Source organism: Barbus barbus (genome assembly GCF_936440315.1).
Source record: "Barbus barbus genome assembly, chromosome: 38".
Classification (NCBI taxonomy): domain Eukaryota; kingdom Metazoa; phylum Chordata; class Actinopteri; order Cypriniformes; family Cyprinidae; genus Barbus; species Barbus barbus.
Window position 1 is genome coordinate 18,910,886 of NC_136716.1, and position 20,571 is coordinate 18,931,456.

The 20,571-nt window shown below is 37.1% G+C and overlaps 2 protein-coding genes across 2 annotated transcripts; one reads left to right on the top strand and one right to left on the bottom strand.

The window, feature by feature from the left end:
- Positions 1–1,115: 1,115 nt before the first annotated feature.
- On the top strand, positions 1,116–14,086 carry gucy2g (guanylate cyclase 2g; the record flags this gene model as incomplete). Its single annotated transcript, XM_079398552.1, has 21 exons — positions 1,116–1,481; positions 2,337–2,685; positions 3,054–3,178; positions 3,536–3,712; positions 3,801–3,945; positions 4,026–4,161; positions 4,245–4,348; positions 4,436–4,602; positions 4,944–5,066; positions 5,158–5,241; positions 5,326–5,430; positions 6,718–6,789; positions 6,933–7,257; positions 7,388–7,565; positions 7,653–7,793; positions 8,279–8,471; positions 8,950–9,124; positions 13,102–13,200; positions 13,368–13,459; positions 13,734–13,835; positions 13,952–14,086. The coding sequence occupies 21 exons, from the start codon at positions 1,116–1,118 to the stop codon at positions 14,084–14,086; spliced, it is 3,393 nt and encodes a 1,130-aa protein (XP_079254678.1).
- Positions 14,087–14,522: 436 nt separating this feature from the next.
- Positions 14,523–16,947, bottom strand: tectb (tectorin beta; the record flags this gene model as incomplete). Its single annotated transcript, XM_079398553.1, has 10 exons — positions 14,523–14,587; positions 14,764–14,796; positions 14,876–14,954; positions 15,038–15,200; positions 15,283–15,366; positions 15,439–15,542; positions 16,163–16,235; positions 16,345–16,496; positions 16,586–16,776; positions 16,881–16,947. The coding sequence occupies 10 exons, from the start codon at positions 16,945–16,947 to the stop codon at positions 14,523–14,525; spliced, it is 1,011 nt and encodes a 336-aa protein (XP_079254679.1).
- Between the last annotated feature and the right edge of the window lie 3,624 nt (positions 16,948–20,571).

Here is a 20,571-nt window from a genome sequence, read left to right on the forward strand (position 1 = left end):
AGGAAGGCATGGTCTCAGGTCCAATAAAACAAGCACATGAGTGACCTTTGAACCAATTGCTGCTATCTGTTCCCTGATAATACAAATGACCGAACATAAACAGAATCGTGGCCATACAGCTAAATCCTTTAAAGTAAATGTGGATTGCACAAGATTCACAAGTCTGTGCTTTAATGTCTGCATGCTGAAAAGTACATACAAATATAAAACTACACAGTGCTAGTACAAACGGTGGACTATGACATTTGTCTTTGCTGGTCAGTGTGACATTGAATTGCATGCAGTGTAAAAGTTGGGTTGAAAGTTGCTCGCACTCAAATACTCAGGATTTCATCATGATTACTTATAACTCTAATGGTTTGCAGTATGACTGTTTTCATTTACAGCTTTTCAGCTTAAAGTGACAATCAGGGAGGCCGCTGGGACCCTAAAACCCTTGTTAACAAGGGAGCAGCCTTAGGCTAGTCATGTGACACCTCCTATTAGCAACCTGCTATTAGTTAAGCATGGCACAACATGATCTTACGAAGACACACTGTTTTATTTGCCTCAGCATCATTATCACAGCAGTTTAGGAAGGATGTCTCAGCTGAACTTTGACATTTGACTGTAATGACAGATAAGATGTGAGCACCTTTGGATTTTCTAATCTTTCCTGATAATAGTCAATGAAATTAAAAGAATGAAAGCCGTCAAGGCCTCTGTGGATTTGTCGGTCTTGTCGATTGAAGTCAGAGTTGATCAATTTAGGTCAAAGTTGAAGTGATACATACTCAAAAAGGAAAATATGTAGATCTACATACATTATAGCAATTTTTATTACCTTTTGTTGCTGTCAATGCAGCAAAATTTAAGCTGGCATGAACTTCAGCAAGTTTGTTTTAAACCTATTGATCCATGCTATCCCAGCGTGATTTGTGAACCTGAATTTCATATGGTCATGGTAGTGAAAATTGACTGTGAATGTGCAAAATGTGCATTATAGGTGCTAAATGCTCTTTCTCCCAGAGAAAGCTCTTGATTAGAATTAATTTCCCCAGGGAAGGTAAGAGTCTATTTAAATCCCCCTGCATGTCTGAAAGCCGATCAATGTGACTGAGTTTTATGCAGGTAGGATGTCAGGAGGATTTGATTTAGACATAAGCAGACCCACACGATGGTGGGTGCTGATTTTTGTTTCTTTATCAGCTCTTACAAACTCTGTTATTTGCAACAAGGCAACCCAGTATAAGCTTAGGCTTGGCCTCCAAGCTCCTCGGAACGTTTCCTACCCTTTCAGTTTGCTTAGGTTGGGGGCGGCAATGCAGATAGCCATAGACAAGATTAATGCAAATCCATCTCTGAGTGGAAATTTCACCTTTGACTTTGTGTACATGGACACAGACTGTAACGCAAAACTTTCACTTCAGGGATTCATCGATCAAGTAATGAACCAAAATGTGTCAGCGCTATTTGGTCCACCTTGTCCTGAGGAGGCTGAAGTAAGTGTCTTGTTTATACATTTGATACAGGTAAATTATTGTTATTATAATAATTTTGTATTATTGTTGTTGTGTTTTTAATCTGGGTAACAATTATGGGGTAGGATGGATAATTACATTATTGAGACCCACCACCCCACCAAGTACATTTTTTACAACAATGTTTCAACAGTTTTTTAAACTTTAAGAGCTAAATGTTAACCAATATTAGTAAGAGTGTGTATTTTCACCTTTTGTTAAATACGCTCAAAAACAGAAGTAGCTTTCACCAGAGAAGGAAACCATAACAGATATTACAGGCTTTCCATTGCAGGTAGTTTTTGGCACATATTGATTGATAAATCAAGGTGTTATGTCACTTAAACATTTAACTTAGTCATAATTATGTATTAAATATTATTAGTCATAGAAAGGGGGGGAGGGGGTGAACTCATACAGGTTTTGAACAAGTGAAGAATGATGACATAAATTTTTAGGTGTCCTAAATTATATAGTTACATATCACAAATATATCACAACGCTATGTAGCCCAAGGGGACATTATGGGGGGAAAAAAGTGAGATGACAGAATAAAAACTATTGCATATATGTAAGTGCTTTTACATTCCTTCATAAAAGTTTTGCATTTCTCAGAGAAACTTTGCATTCACTCACAATAGTTTTGCTTTCTCTTGTTTTCATTATTTAAAAAATGTTTTACAATAAAATTCTTTAAAAAATTGTCCATCCTTTAAAATGAAATAAAATCGGCACACTGTTTTAATATGTAAACATATAAATAATTATATACAAATATAAAATATATAGACATTTTTAATGTTTAAATATAAAGTTTTATGCACTTATGTACTTCAGGTCACTGGGCTCATAGCATCCACATGGAGCATTCCCATGTTTGGCTTTGTTGGCCACGCTTCAAAAATGGATAACGTTCTGGTGTATGACACCTTTATAAAAATTGTACCTCCACTTAAAAGGGTTGGAGAAATCCTACTTAAAACACTGGAATTCTTTGGATGGAAGTATGTTGGTATGATCGGAGGAGGTGCAGATACAAACACATGGGACAGTGTTGATGCTCTATGGAAGTGTGTGGAACAGCAGCTCAGGGCCAAAGTAACAGTGACAGCCGGTATCAAGTTTGATACCAGTGACCCAGAATTGGCACAGAGAAACTTGCAGATCATCTCTAAGGTTGCAAGAGGTGAGCTAATAATAGTTCTTATCTATAGTACTTAATGGGTGGAGTTTACACCTTAGCCAGTAAAACGTGTATGATCACAAATGTATGTCGCCCTTATGCCCTCATGGCCTGTTCCTCTTGTAGCTGTTAGTTGGCATAAGATGAGTGAACTTAAATTGCAGTTTAACTGTTATAATATCAAAGTCCCTGATTAATATCAATTGCTCTTAAGCCCCATTCCATATACTACAGGATAGGCATTTATTGCAATTTTATGGTCTGACATCAGTTATGCGATTTTAATGTACAGCTTCCACATATGCATAACATTGCTGCACTGCCTAAATAATGTTTTCTGTTAGATTATAGTGTGATTCTGTTCATTCCAGTGGTGGTTGTGCTCGCTAATGCTGAAGACACCATGTCTCTGATGATAGAAGCTCAGAAACAGGGCCTGATGAATGGAGAGTATGTTTTCCTTCTGGTTCAACAGTTTGAGGTCAGTGGCAAAGTGGTGAGTAAATGGTATAAAGAAATTGCAGGTGAATCTTGTCATTTTTCACAACAATAATGTTTAAATCAAGGCAAGGTTTAAAAATTGAATGGTTATGTAACACATTTATGAATTGAAATGTAAATATCATTTCAGTGCATTATTATTTTACTTTTCTTAAAGCTTGAGAATAACCAAAATACACAAAAGTCAATAAACTGCATTTTTATTTCTGGATAATAATGATCAAATGTTCAATAGCTTTTTGTAGCCAAGATATGAGTCTATACAGAAATTGAATTTATCTTGAGAAATAAAAATATGTGATAATTATTATTTACCTAAATAGATACCTACTCTTACTTTTTACCCCATTAGGACAACCTATGGATGTCTGTGGGTGACAAAGATATATCAATGCTAAAGGCTTTTGACATGGTGTTTGTAGTTGCTCAGAAGTCCTATGAAGGGTATGACTACTATGACTTCTTTGAGCAGGTTTATGAGAGATTGAAAGGGGCTCCTTTTTACAGCAGCCTGTCCTCAGAAAAGGAGGTGAGAATATTTTATGAAAACAATCTGTGACCCTTATTAATTGAATCAGTTTTTAAATCCATTTTATATTCTTCATTTGATGTTTTAGGTAAGCTCATATGCTGCCAATTTACATGACGCTGTTCTACTTTATGCCATGGGCCTTAAAGAAGCCTTTAAAAATGGTAAAGACATCCGTCATGGACGAGAGATTCTGCAGAAGCTCAGGGACAGGACCAATATTAGATTTTATGGTAATTTTGTCTGACATTCATGTTTGTATTTTTCCTATATTGATTGTACATAACCAAAATAACCTTTGTTTTTCTAACAGGGGCTTCAGGTCTGGTTCACTTTGATGAATATGGAGAGAGGAACCTTGACTATTCAGTATATGACCTACAACAAACAGAAACTGTCACAAAATTTGTCTCGGTTTTGGACTTTGACAGCCATACGAAAACGATCAAGTATGACCAAAATATTACATATGTTAATATTACTGATATTCAACACTGAAACTCTGACTAAATGAAAAATACCTGTTTTGCAGACCCACATCAAGGTTTTCTAACATTGTTTGGCAAAAGGGAAAGCCTCCACTAGATAGTCCAGACTGTGGTTTTGATAATGAGCTCTGTGAATGGTTAGACAATGGTAAATGCTAAATGCTATATTTTGATATGTCTATAGGTACAGTCATCTTTTTATGTATTTGAACCATGTCTTGTCACTTGATTCCAGAGATATCTCTGCTGGTGCTGCTGGTGGCTTTGCCAGTGTTAGGAGTGGCAGCAGTTGCTTTGATCACTTTTCTGACTCTACAGAAGACCCGTCTACAATCTCGCCTGGATGAGTCCAACTGGTGGCTTATCAACTACAGCGACATAATTATCCTGAGAGAGCCAAAAGTAAGATGAACATTACTTTATTTATTTATTCGATTTTACTCTTTACTATAACTATTTTTGATATTTTAGTTTAGTAATTTTGGATGTTCAAATTTAATTAGTTAATTAAAAATAATTTAAAAAGGTGCTGTATTTTATTTTATTTAGTTTTTATAGTAAAAATGTAATTGAGTTTAGTATCAGTCTTTCTAATGCCGTTTACGGAGTGTCTATTTAAACTTAGTGCAAATAGCTACTGCCTTATGTTTATTTCAGTTACTGAAGAAGTTTTCATTTATTTTGGTTAACAATAATAGACTAATACAGCATCAGACACACAAAAAAGAGTGTGGGTTTTTCAGGGAACACAAACACTGTCTGTAAGCACAACACCAAGCAAATGTGGAAGTGGTGGCTCTCAGTCCAGGCTCTCCTCCAACAGCTGTTCTAGAGAAGCCATCTACACTACTGTTGGACTCTGTCAGGTACAAATTCTGAGTCACATGTTAAAAAATAATGCCTTATATGTTAAATCCAAATATTTCAACTTTCACTTTCTCTTTGCTCATGGTGCAGGGGAACGAGGTGGGCATAAAGTATTTGAAAAATCAAATATTTACTGATATCAAGAAACCATCGATCATCGCAGAGTTCAACATGGTAAAAATCCTGATATTTTCAGAGATTCAGTTTTACCTCAGCAAGTCACAGGCCAATACTTGCTTGTGTTTATCCCTGCTGTAGCTGAAAGAAATGAAACACGAGAACCTAGTACAGTTCTTCGGTGTGTGTATCGAGCCACCAAATGTCTGTATCGTCATGCAGTACTGCAAGAAAGGAAGCTTGAAGGTGAGTATACAGTACACTGAAGAAAATATTGTAAATAAAGTCATAAATAAAACAAAGATTACTGGAGTACTAAATGAAATGCTATTTAAGTTTTTTTACTTCTAAATTTGATGTTTAATTCAATATGTTGCTTTCTGTTTCTTTGTAATTGTGAAATTTATTAGCAATTTCTGAGTGAAAATTGTTTCTACATCCATTTTTTTTTCGGTGTAGAATAAGGAAACATTCAATAAAAAACATTATAGGAACCGGTTTGGCTCTTGGACATTTATTTTTCTGCAGATGTGGATGATTGACCGGGAGATCTGATTGTTCATAACAACAGAACACTGTACTAAAATACTGTGACCGGATCTTTTTTTGTGAATCGAAAACATACTCCGATACGAGTTTAGTCTGACTCCTGAATGAATGACTCGTATTATTTTAAATCGAAAACAAAATGCACAAGCAGTGCAATTCAGTTGTCAAGCAAATGATTCTTATAAACCAGTTCCTTTTATTGAATCAAAAATGTACATCTCAACTGATGTAATTCAATTCCTGAACAAATTACAGTAACGAGATGGTACTTTTAAATAACCTTAACAAATACAGCTCACAACTAACTGTGAGACTTAAATCGGCATTGGAATTTACAGTTTTTTCCACATTGTATAGTTAAAGATGCACATTGGTACCACATTGTTTGTTTATTGCTATGCAATATAAAGAAAAGGCCAGTTGCTGTATTGTATTGTATTTATACTGCCTCTAAAAGACTGTGAAAAGCCATTTGAAAGTCTGTGTAAAGAAACACACGATTCTTGACAATTCCCATTACTGGTTTACACGACTAATTAGAATTAGGTCTGAAACATACATATGTGAACATCATCTGAAAGCTCAATAAATAAGCTTTCCATTGATTTATGGTTTGTTAGGATAGGACAATATTTGGCTAAGATACAACTATTGAAAATCTGGAATCTGAGGGTGGGGGAAAAAAATCGAAATATTGAGAAAATCGCCTTTAAAGTTGTCCAAATGAAGTTCTTAGCAATGCATATTACTAATCAATCATCAATAAACATATCTCCATGGAACTTGATATTTACTTAATATCCTAATGATATTTGGCATAAAGAAAAATAATAAAAAATCGATAATTTTGACCCATACGATGTATTATTGGCTATTGCTACAAATATACCCGTGCAACTTACAACTGGTTTTGTGGTCCAGGGTCACATATGTCCACATCATCCGATTTTTAATATACCTGTTATTCTGCTTTTAAAACATCAGGATGTTCTTGGGGACAGTGAAATTGAGCTGGACTGGATGTTCAAATTGTCCTTTGCCTATGACATTGTTAATGTGAGTATGTTGTTTCAATCTAGTATCCTTCATTGCATTATATCGTCTAGAATAGATTTCTAGTTTGCATATTCAGGAAATTCTTGATTTGGAACCAGACTGGTCCAAAAGTGAGACTTTTTATTGTGGTATGTTCTGTACAGGGCATGGAGTACATACATAAGAGCAGTCTGAAATCTCATGGAAATCTGAGGCCCAGTACATGTCTGGTGGACAGCAGACTGCAGATCAAACTTTCTGGCTTTGGCCTGTGGGAGTTCAAGTACGGTACCAAATACAAAATGATCCCACTGGAGAATTCAAATTATGAAGAGATGTACTACACTGCTCCTGAGTTTTTGAGAGAGGTCTACTACCCTTCCAATGGAACCCAGAAAGGAGACGTCTTTAGCTTTGCCATAATCATGCGAGAGCTGATATACAGTACAGAGTTGGGCCCATATCAAGATGTTCATCTAGAACCAAAAGGTAATGCCTGTGTTATGTTTATTAACATATATCAGTCTTGTTGCCACCACCATGGCACCCAATTTTCCATCGCTTACCCAACTGGATTAAGTTTGGCCATTCAGAGTGTGTTTTGTATTTAATTCATTAGAGATTATCAAGCAGTTAAGGACTCCAATGAGCAATGAGCCCCTTAGACCAACCTTGTCTGCTGACATCTGTGATGAACGTCTCATCCCTTTGTTAAAAGCCTGCTGGAGTGAGAACCCAGACCACAGACCCCCATTCGCCAGTATCAGGAGACAACTACGTCAGGCATGTCCTGAAAGGTCCGTGTTTTATGCGTAGCTGTCTGTCTAATGAGCCGCCTATATATTCAGTTTTATTTACTCTGGGTTGTTTTATCAATTTCCCAGCCATGCCAACATCCTGGACAACATGGTGAGCAAACTGGAGAAATATGCCAATCATCTGGAAGAAGTTGTGGAAGAGAGAACCAATCAACTCACAGCAGAAAAGAGCAGAGCTGATAAGCTTCTATCTAGCATGCTGCCAAAGTAAACAAACCTTGATAGCATCAATGGGACAGTGACATTTTTCATTACTCTTTTTTTTCAGCTAGCAAAATAACTGACATAAAAGCAGAGTTACATACTAGATGGTTATATAGTTTGTATGGGTAATTTGTTTGAGTTATAATTAAGAGGGAAACCCTTTCAGTTATTAATGCTTTAAAAAAATGTATTTAGTACATTTCTCAAATGTTTTTGCAAACAGGAGAAACTTTTGTGTTTGCACTTTTGCACAAAACTTGCAAGACTTTTACATGCAAAAAGTATTAACAACCCATTAAAGACGTTTTCGTGAGCAATGCAAAGTTTCTTGGGGGAACATAATATTTTTTTTTCCCTCTCATCTCATATTTTCATTCATCTCCACATCCCCTTAGGGACTTGTACTTTCATATACATTTTAACCTAAAATCTCAATGTTGATAAAAACTCATGGTTATGGGTCATCTGATGGCAGTGTGTTCTTACAGGTATATTGCTGATCAGTTAATGACTGGGAAACCAGTGGAGCCCAAAAGTTACGACATGGTGACCATTTTCTTCTCTGACATTGTGGGTTTTACCACCATGTGCTCTATTAGCTCAGCTCTGGAGGTGGTCACCCTCCTCAACGACCTCTATAGTCTTTTCGATGAGATCATTAAGCTATACGATGTCTACAAGGTAAATGAAACAATACTCATTTTGATACACAGTAACTGTGCGTTCATGCTCTGGAGGTATGGTTGACAAAATATTCACTCTGAATGCATAATTCTGAGTGAATATTTGCACCTCATCATTTACAGTTGAACCACTGATGTCCCATGGGCTATTTTGTCGGTATTCGTGGTACCTTTCTGTGCCTTGAAAGTGGTAGGATCCTTGCTGTCTGTGGAGGGTCAGAAAGCTCTCGGATTTCATCAAAAATATTTATATTTGTGTTCTAAAGATGAACAAAGGTCTAATGGGTTTGAAATTACATGAGGATTAGTAATTAATGACAGAATTTTCCTTTTTGGGTGAACTATCTCTTTAATGAATGCGTTTGATTCTTGATGTTTTAATGTTAAATGTTTTAATGAACATATATTTCTGTCAATTTTATTTTATTTCTATTTCATCTACATTGACTTATGTCTTAATGTTATTTCTCTGGTAGGTGGAGACTATAGGAGATGCATATATGGTGGCCAGTGGGCTGCCTATCAGTAACGGTACTCGTCATGCTGAGGAGATCTCAACTATGGCACTCCACTTCCTATCCGCCATCAAAAGGTTCAGAATTAGGCATCTGCCTAATGAAAAATTGGCCTTACGGATTGGGATCAATTCTGGTATGCAAGTACATACTATAAGTGTATTGAGTAACGTGTGTGACGTTTGTGCTCTGCATTTAACCCATCCAAGTGAGTAGTGACCACACACCGCGAACACACACCCAGAGCAGTGGGCAGACATTTTTACTGCAGGGTAGTTGGGGGTTCGTTGCCTCACTCAAGGGTCTCACCTCAGTCACTGTATTGAGGGTGGAAAAGAGCGACTGCCATGACTGCCCCTAATGCCCCAACATGTTGTAAGAGATATATATCAGAATCAGAATCAGAAAGAGCTTTACTGCCAGGTATGTTTACACATACAAGGGATTTGCTTTAGTCACACAAGCTTCCACAGCACAAACAAAAAAATGACAATGACAAGAAAGTAAAAAGAATAAAAATAGGATAAGTAAATAGGAAATATCAACATACACAAAAATAATTAAAGAGAAAATACACAATATACGCAACAGACAATAGATGGTATTTGTGTGGGTTAAATAAGTAAATGTGCAGGGGGGTTTCTTCTAGTGTTGTGTATTACACGTTTATTGCCAAGTTAACTGTTCATGAGATGAATTGCCATGGGGGAAGAAACTGTTCTTGTGTCTGGCCGTTCAGATAGCAAGATGAAGAGGGCTGGGTGTGAGGGGTCCAGAAAGTTTTTGCCAGCCCTTTTGCTCACTCTAGATGATTACAGTTCTTGGAGAGTGGGGAAGGTTGTATCAGTGATTCGCTCAGCAGTCCGGTTCTGAGGTCAGTTTTGGTAGCTGAGCTGAAACATGCAGAAATAGAAGTGCAGAGGACAAATTCAGTGACTGCAGAGTAGAACCGTGTGAGCAGCTCTTGTGGCAGTTTGGACTTCCTCAGCTGGCGAAGGAAGTACAGCCTCTGCTGGGCCTTCTTGACAATGGAGTCAATGTGGAACTCCCACTTCAGGCCCTGAGAGCTGGTGGTGCCCAGGAATCTGAATGTCTCTACTGCAGCCACAGTGCTGTTCATTATGATGAGTGGGGGAGTGTAGGGGGGTTCTCCTGAAGTCCGCTATCATCTCCACTGTTTTGAAATTGGTGGGGGGTGTGAGACAGGGTTTTTCAAACCTGCAATAAAACTCATTCAAATCGCCTGCCAGTTGTGCTGGGGGATGCTGTCTTGTAATTGGTGATGTCTTTGAGTCCTTTCCACACTGATGCAGGGTTGTTGGCAGACAACTGGTTTCTCATCTTTTCAGAGTAGTTTCTTTTAGCCACTTTGATCTCCTTTGTCAAGTCACCATTATTTATATTGCACTTTTTACAATGCAGATTGTGTCAAAGCAGCTTTACAGTATTAAACAGGGAAATAGTGTGTAAAAATAGTGTTCTGTTCTCCTCTGGCCAGACAAAACCAGCAGTTTAATTCTAGGCTGCAACAAAGTCAGAATGTGCAGAGGACTCATCTGGTTCCCGTGGTCTTGTTCCGATGGCTGTCTAGGTGACGAGGTCTTCGGAGATGATCTGTCTCTGGGGCTCATCTAGTGGTCTCAGCTGACATTCAAGGTTGTCGAGGTTGTCTCTAGGTGCTGATTACCCAACTGGTCTGGATACAGTCTGGATCTGGTGGCTATGGTGACCTCAGAATAAGAAAGAAACAGACTAACATTAGAGTAGATGCCATTCTTCTAACGATGTAACAAGTACATTGGGTGTTATGGTGTTCCCGGTTCAGGTTGACTTAATAAATGTAGCCTAACAATCCTTTAATGAAATTTAATTATAGAGATGTGTTAGTGTGTTATGTGTAAGCCAGGTTAAAGAGATGGGTTTTTAATCTAGATTTAAACTGACAGTGTGTGTCTGTCTCCCGAACAGTGTTAGGTAGGTTGCTCCAGAGTTTGGGAGCTAAATAGAAAAAAGGATCTGCCGCCCGCAGTTGATTTTGGTATTCTAGGTATTATCAAATGGCCAGAGTTTTGAGATCATAGCAGATGTGAATGACTATAATGCAATAAGAACTCACTCAAATACTGAGGTGCTAAACCATTCAAGGCTTTATAGGTAATTAACAAGATTTTAAAATATATATTCAATGTTTAATAGGGAGCTAGTGCAGTTTTGACAGAACCAGGCTAATTGCCATTGAGAGTATAGGTTGTTATTAGATATATTTTTGAGATGGAAAAATGCGGTTTTACAAATGCTAAAAAAATGGCTTTCGAAGGAAAGAATGCTAAATAGCACACCTAGGTTCATAACTGATGACTAAGAATTGACAGGGCAGCCATCAAGTATTAGACAGTGTTCTAGGTTATTACATGCAGAGGTTTTTGGTCCTATAATTAACACCTCTGTTTTTTTCAGATTTTAACAGTAAGAAATTACTAGTCATCCAGTTTTTTATATCAACTATGCACTCCATTAGTTGCAAATTGGTATGTTTCACCAGGCCGCAAAGAAATATAGAGCTAAATATCATCAGCACAACAGTGAAAGCTAACACCATGTTTCCTAATGATATCTCCCAAGGGTAATATGTAAAGCGTGAAAAGTAACGGTCCTAGTGCTGAGCCTCTAGGTACTCCATACTGCACTTGTGATTGGTATGATACCTCTTCATTTACTGCCACAAATTGATGGCAGTCAGATAAGTACAATTTGAACCATGCCAATGCACTTCCTCTAATGCCAAAATAATTTCTAATCAAAAGAATGTTGTGGTCGATTGTGCTAAGATCCAGTAGCACTAATAGAGAGATACAACCGTCATTTGTAACTCTAATGAGAGCAGTCTCAGTACTATGATACGGTATAAAATCCTGACTGGAAATCCTCACAGATACCATTTTTCTTCAAGAAGGAACATAGTTGTGATGATACTACCTTTTCTAGTACCGTTTCTGTTTGAGATCGGTCTGTAATTAATTAATTTGTTGGGGTCAAGTTTTGAATTTTTAATGAGAGGCTTAATAACAGCAGTTTGAAGGATTTTGGGACATATCCTAATGAAAATTACGAATTAATAATATTCAGAAGAGGATCTATGACTTCTGGAAGCACCTCTTTTAGTAGCTTTGATGGAATAGGGTCTAACATATGTTGTTGGTTTAGATGATTTAACAAGTTTATACAATTCTTACTTAGAAGAAAATTAGTGGAATTGTTCCTCAGGGGATCTATAGTGCATCTATAGTGCATCTGATGCGATACTGTGGCTGACAGCTGCATGGTTACAATTTTAACTCTAAAAGTATCGATCTTGGAAGAAAAGTAGTTCATAAAATCATTACTACTGTGCTGTTGGGAAATGTCAGTGTCAGTGTGTTTTTGACCTGTTTATTCAAGACTCTGTCCCCATTCCTGCAAGCGTCTTCTTTGGCCTGACAGAGCTGTCTAAGTTTTGCAGTAAACCACGGTTTGTAATTGTAGTACGTTAACTGAGTCCTGGTATGAATGCACATATCCTCACAGAAACTGATATATGACGTTACAGAATTTGTGAGCTCATCTGGATCAATGGCAGCAGCTTCAAAAACACTCCAATCAGTGCAGTCAAAGCAGGCTTGTAAATCTCTGCTTCATTAGTCCATCTTTTTACAGTCCTTGTTACAGGTTTAGCTGATTTCAGTTTCTGCCTGTAGGTTGGTATAAGATGAAACAGACAATGATCAGAGAGCCCCAAAACTGCCCGTGGGACAGAGTGGTATGCATACCTTATTGTGGTGTAACAGTGGTCTATTGTATTACAGTTTCTGGTAGAATATGTAACGTGCTGTCTTTATTCTGTCAGTTCACAGGAGATATTTGCTTTATTAAAGTCACCAAGAATGATTATAAAAGAGTCTGGGTGTTTTTGCTCTGTGTCTGTGATTTGATCATGTGCGCTTACGGTGGAATGTAAACACTTACGAGAATGAAAGAGAAAAACTCCCACGGTGAATAGAATGACATAAGAAAGATGTATTAGAAATTATACAAAAAAAACCCTTAATATCAGTTTTCTGTCCTTTGCATATACAGGCCCAGTGGTTGCTGGAGTTGTGGGTAGTACAATGCCCCGGTACTGTTTATTTGGCGATACAGTGAACACGGCTTCTAGGATGGAGAGCAACAGTCTTCGTAATGACTTTTCTCATTTTTAGCAGCTATAAGTTATTTAACCTATATTTAATCACTCAACATTTATAATATAGTATTTATAATATTTTATCATTTATAATATTTAATATTTAATCAAATCTATCAATATGCTTGAAATACTTTATTCTTGCTGATTTCCTTCTCAGCACTGAGAATCCATGTCTCTCAGAGCACTGCTGATATTCTCTTCAAGACAGGAAATTTTGAACTGGAGGAGAGGGGCGATATAGAAATAAAGGTATAATGTGAAATAATTATCAAATAATTTTATAATGCCACTCTTTATACAGTGGGCTCCAAAAGTCTAAGATCAAACTAATATCTATTTTTCCCATATAAACCTGGAAATAACCTGTATATTTTAGGATTATGAACAATATAAAACAAAGAAATGTTATGATGCAAATTATATTAATATAATTTGTTTTAATATTGTGGCCTCAAACTTATAAACAGTGTCTACTGTCATGCCTTGTCTGTGCATCTAATCATAGCTCTGTTGTATTTTCTAGGGAAAGGGAACACAGCAAACGTTCTGGATGTTAAGCAAATCTGGATTCAGTTTTCCACCCACTGGCCAGGACTGTGATGCAAGTCCTAAGTCAGGAACAGATGTAAGTATCAAGTCACTTTTAGTTATTTTTATTTTATGATTGTAGCACAGTTTGAGGTGTTCATGCTAATTAAAAGGAAGTACTATATGAAGACCTGACACGCTGTATATGGACAGTCTTGCCCTGTCATATCTAAACAGGAGACAACCAAAGCAACCCCAACGAATGATGGAGACAGAAGAGCAATCCAGCGGACACTAGCTATGGCTAAAATGACAGAAATGCACATGCTCACTGTACCCGATATCTAGTTTGACCGTGATTTTATATATAGTCTTGGATAATAGGATGTTATAACAAAAAAAAAAATTATTTGAGAATTAATTTTTTACAAATACAAAAGGAAGAAAACGTTGAGACTAAATCTTTTAAAAGAATTTAATTACTAGACATATTTCAAAATATTTTTACACAAATAATGCAAGATAAAACTGTTAAACTAAAGATTAACAATTGATAATACCTGCTTCAGATATTATTTTCTTTTTCTACAAATATTCATGCAAGGAATACACACACAACAAAAAAAAACATTTAAAGGAATGTGTCGATACACTCCCTGAGACACGTATGGTTGCTGTGTGTGGGTGTATTCATGCATGCGTGTCTATTTTTAGGTATTTGTATGTAATTGTATGAGTGCAAAGGCATGATTCATTGCATTTGAATGACCCACATCTGGCCCCATTACCAACTTAAGTATCCTACAAATTCATTCAGTAGAAATATGGACAGCAGACACAGAAATGGGCCTGTAAAACAGAAGAATAAGAATAGAAAATCTTTATTCTGTAAAAAGAATAGGAAATCTTTATCAAAAAGTGACTTAGTTAAGTTTGATAAGATAATTAAAAATAAAAAAACTAAATCTTTTGAAATGAATATATAAGCAGCTGTAAAACTGTGATGTACAACAGTTCAAACTTACCTGCAAGATGGATATAACTAGACGAGTGTTGTGCTGTAAACAGAGTTATGAGGTTTAAATACATTTTATTGAATATCAAATTGTAATCATGCAGAAGTAAAATGTTAAATACCTCTGACTTGAAACTCCATGGTCAGGATGCCTCCATTTGGATCAGGTTCAAATTCGGTGCTTCTTGATGTACATGGAGTCTTGGATAGAGTTAAGAAAAGTCTCAGTGGAGCCAGAAATCTTTTTGAAACTACAACAGCATTAAATTGATACTGATACTCACCGGTTGACAGAATAGTTTCTCCCCGTCACATACTTGGACCTCACAGTGGAGCCACACGGTGGAAACTTTCTCTAGCCGCTGGAAACGGAACGAATTGAACTTGAACATGGAGCGGCTGTCTTTGGCATTTTCAAATATGGTGACTGTGTTGTCTAATGAGCAGCTGTCAACCAAGAGCAAATATATGTGAGCAGTATTGAATCACAGTAGCATTTATTATGTTTGAACTGACAATAAAACCTTACCTGTTCTGAATTAAAGTCCACCGTTTCTTGTCTGTTGAATATGGAGTAGGTGTTGTCCAGCAATTCGTTATTACAACTTTGAATCTACAGACATTAAATAGAGTGACTATCTGTGTATTTGATCAAATCTACACGACTTTCTTTTGAGCAACTCACCGATTACTAAGTCCTTTTGCTTCAATACCAATGAACACCTCAGATCCAATCTCAGATGTGTCAATCACATATGGTGCATCTTTTGCATAGAGGAACTTTGAGTTCTACAAACCACAAAGTTAAACAAAACAAACACAAATTCAGTGTTATATATAGTTAATATACTTGTAAAACAAAACAAAAAATAATATATACAAATGACACTGGCCGAGAGAGCTCAACGCGGTGCAAATAGAAAAACACCTGCAAATTAAGAAAACAACTTCCTCAATTTTACAACGCATGCGCTGCAAATACTCACAACACAACCAAACAAAGAAACGCGCTGCAATTAAAATGCTTTATTTGGTTGTGTTGTGAGTATTTGCAGTACGTTTCTTTATTTGGTTGTGAGCATTTGCAGTGCCTTTCTTTGTTTGTGTTGTGAGCATTTGCAGCACCTGCTGTCAAATTGATGAAGATGTTTTCTTGATTTGCTGGTGCTTTTTCTATTTGCATGTGTTTTCTGAAGTTGCAACGCGTTGAGCTCTCTCAGCCACATAACAAATACAATCTACATTTTAAAAAATGTATTTTATATTATTTTATTATATATTTACAAAGCCATTTTCAGTAATTGTTGGGAAAAATATCCTTTATACAAAATCACACAAATAACATAGGAAATTTCCCTTTTGTATATTCGTCATCACTGGACACTTTTAAGGAAAGTTTAAGTACTCACTGTGAACACATTCATAGACAACTGAGACTTAAAAGAACCTAAACTCCCGTTGTTGACATAAACTGTTGCCACTCTGGAAGAAGCAGAGGGTTTAGTAAAGACGCTGCAAGTCAACGGTCAGAATGCACAGGCTCTATGAAATCTACGCCTACTGGACTTGACGTCAGTGTAACAGTGTCTACCTTTGACTAAAAACAGCATTGTTCACCAGATACGCCGCTTTATAGGTGCAACTGAATGTGTAGTTGACCGGCTGGTTCCGGACAGTGAGAGAGGAGTCGTTGGATACTATTGAGTTGTAGAATATGTATCGTGGGTCTTTGCCTCCTACATACTGAGAAGAAGGTAGAAACCAATCAATTTTTTAGCTCTTTTTCTAATTAAATATTAGTAAGGATACATTAAACCAATCAAACGGCTCACCTCAGACAGGGTGCCGCAGTACGAGTGATTCTTTGGAGTCAGGTCTGGGATGGTGAAACGATAGAAGCCTGGAGTGTTAATGCCAGTGTAGCACACGCCGCCCAGTGACAGCTGGGCAATCTCCCATCCATATGGACATTCTGGCACGTTTGCAATGATGGCATTGGGAAAACATGACACCATTACATAATCTGAAACAGATGACAAATTGGTCTGTCAGGATTAACAAAGAGTAACAAATACACAGCCCTTTGATCCACAATGAGAGAAAATGTTTAAAATATGATGCATTTACCAGCTTTCTGAGGGGCACAGGCCCATGTCATGGGCAGGAGAATGAAGATTACACCAACAGCTGCCATTTCATAACACTGAACAAAGAGTGCACTGTTACATTTACCTAAAATGTCTCTGTTCAAGATTTTTACATGATACAAGCTCACTCATGACCTGAATTGTCTATATTTCATGCTAACGTGACTGTTTTCAATACAAAAGCATCATAATATTTGATTTAGAATTCATGTTCATACCATCCCAATGCAGATTCCAGAAGAAACGTTGGCTCAGGTCTCTAGCAGAAGGTTTGCATTGTTCCTGTGCGGTTCTTCTGCAGGTAAATTATGATAAATCCTAAAAGCAGAGTTCATTGAAGTAGGAACAAGAGCTGCTTTATAGGTCCACAGGTAGGCAGTAACCCCCCTCGCTTCTTTGGTCAGCCAGTCTGATGAGCCCTTTTGGTGATAGCATTGTGAAGGAAAGCACAAAAGCTCTCTGTGCTGGCCAGACATTGACTTTTAAATGACCAATGTCTCAAGGGGAAGACCATTTTCTCATCTTTAATCAAAAACATGGTAATTCCGTCCATTACTACTTCATTTTCACATAAAATTAAACTCCCAGCAACATTTCAGCCCTTCCTATGAGTTTCTGATGTAGGAACTCTATGTTGTCAAAGATAGTTCCTACCTGCAAATTATGGTTTCTACTTGAAGATCTAATAGAAATTGTCACCTTTTTTAGAGAGTTTGAAAATCAGCTTCAAATTTACATTCATTCCAGATTATGTAATACTTCTCGTCTCTGCCAGGCAGCCATGCTGATTAGTGGATTGCCATCAGTAGTTATCTAATGCGCCCTAGTCGTGCCAGACTGCCTCTTAAAGAGGCACAGAGTCATTAAGGTCAGTCTCATTGAGTTTAGCCAAAACAGTAATACAGCTGTGCAAAATCTCCATGCTGTTTATCTTGAGGGAAAGGACAGTAATGGGCATCATTAAAGGAACAGGTCACTCAAACATTTAAATCTGCTGAAAATTTACTCCAAGAGGTAGTTTCTTCTTCAGAACAGATTTGGAGAAATTTAGCATTACATTACTTGCAATCAGAATGAGAGTCCAAACAGCTCATAAAAACATCACAATAATATTATAGCCAGAAGCAATGATTTGATGGATGGATGATGGATTTATCACAATAATCTACAAGTAATTCATACTACTTAAGTCAGTTGATTTATGTCTTGTGAGGTGAAAAGCTGCATGTTTGTAATGTTTTTATCATCTATTTGAACTCTCATTCTGACGGCACCCATTCACTGCAGAGGATCCACTGGTGAGCAAGTATAATGCTAAATGTAGTGCTAAATTTCTCCAAATCTGCTCTGAAGAATACACTCATCTATGATGACCTAAGGGGCCTGTGGGTGAGTACATTTTCAACAAATTTTATATTCAGGTGAACTACTCCTTTAAGATTCCAAGAAGTTTATCAGTTTCACATTCAGTCATTTCCATTTCTGTAGAATGCAAAAAAGAGAGCAAAATATCATAACAACGACACAGCATTGTGGTATAGTCAACCCCCAACCCTTTATGGGAATTTACAATGCAATGTAGGTCAGGAAACAAGGTTTTTTCCTGAACCCCTGAGTCAGACTGATAACGATTCAAGGTGGCAGGAGCACTTAGATCCGAAATATACCACCCAAGTCATCACCTTTGAACTGGCACTGTCACACACCCCAAAAACATCACACTGGGGAATGGGTGTACAAAGAGTACTAAAATTTCCGTGATCGAACATACGAAGCGGAATGTAAAGATGGGGCCTGTATAGATCAAGATGGGCCCCCAGATAAGCTAAGAAGACTGAAGACAAGCACACAAAATCTGATAGTCAAAGGATGTGCCATTCACAGAGATTGTGTTTCAGCCTCTAAGGAAAGCAGGGTACTTAGAGAAGCAGCATTTATCCTCAGACAGTGTGTCTCCTTAAATTTGAGGGCAGGCAAGTATCCCCGTTTAGCCTTTCTTCATGTGTATGAATCATGAATACAAGGTCAGCCAGTTCATTTTGATCACAGTAATCTCAACAGGTTTAACACAATTAAAACTTAATCTCTGTGTGGAAGCTTTTGTAGACAGATGTGTTTCAAACCCCATGAGACACTGTGTTCATTTATAAAGAGCACAATTATAGCAGGGTTTATTTTGATGGAGACAGTTATATTTTAATATTAATATAACATTATATTTCAAATCATAAAACAGTCATTCAATTATGAAATAGTCTACATTCTTTTTAAATGTTCATTAAGTATCAGCATCTCTGTCTTGTTTTGGTCATATATATGTACTGTATAAATGTGTGTGTATGTGTGTGTGTGTGTGTTTGTTCTTGTTTATCCTACGTTGTAGGGACCAAATGTCCCCACAAGGATAATAAAACCTGACATTTTTGACATTGTGGGGACTGTACCCACAAGGGGAAAAACTAATTAAATACACTAAATTATGTTTATCTGAAAGAGTAACCAATGCAAACAGGTTTTCTGGGTTGGGTTAGGGGATAGACAATATTGTGTGGTCAGTATAAAAATCTTTAAAAAATAAGTGTTTTATAAGATCAAAACATACAAAATTAGCTAATTACTAGCGCTGATGTAAAATGATCATGTGAAGATAGTGCAGGCACTGATATCCCACGTGATAAAATTATAGCACAGTAAAGGCTACTTTCTCTTGTGCTCATTATAATGAGAATGGAAGAGACAACTGGGATACATTAGAGTGCAATGCCTGAGAGAAAACTATGGCAGATGCAAATCAACTCTGAGGCCCAGAGCCCAGGGACAGCTAGCGTTACAGCTGACTATGAAGAGCCTTCCAGGTGTTCAAGCTGTTCAGATGTCTCGAGACTTCTTTGTGTTATGTAATATCAGGTGTGCCTGCCATACCATAAACAATGCTAAATATTTGTGCTATCTTTCATTCCTTGTGAAGCTTCAAACATCAAGTTCTAAATATGCAATCTAGGACAATCACCTGCATAGCACCCAGGAGAGCCCACTAGGGGGCCTCAGCAAATTTCTAAAGCCTCAAGATGACTTAAAATGAAAATAAAGATTTTTCTCACCCTCTCAAAAACAGATTTATCTTTGAAAAACCTGGATATATGAGAAAGCCTCGTTTTAAAAGTGTGATTTCTAGGCCCGTATTCATTAAACATTTTATCTTACCACAAAGAGTTCTCCTAAATAGCAGTAAAAGAGTTGTCTCTTAAAACCTATTCACAAAGCTGCTGAGATAAACTTTTACTAAGTAATAGAGAGAAGTCTTGAGCTAAGAGTAAGGATGGGGTTGATGTCATTGCTATGGATGATGTCAGCATGCTTACTAACTATGCACACAGTGATTGGCTGAGAGGGGAGGGGTCTCTGTCAGAGATTTATTCATAGAAATATTGTAGAGCGCGATATTGTGTTGTCATTCAAATAAAGGTTTATAAATAAAAATGTTGCAACATTCAAATAGAAATTTTAAAATGCAGGCTAAGTGTCACTAATGTATTTAGTCACCACTTGTAGTGCACTTGAGTGCATGGAAAGATGGTTCAAGTGCACTACAATACATATTTTAAATACAGAGATAGTACGTTAAAAGTGCATTTTAGTTCATATTCATGGTGTCCAAAATTAGTGCGCAA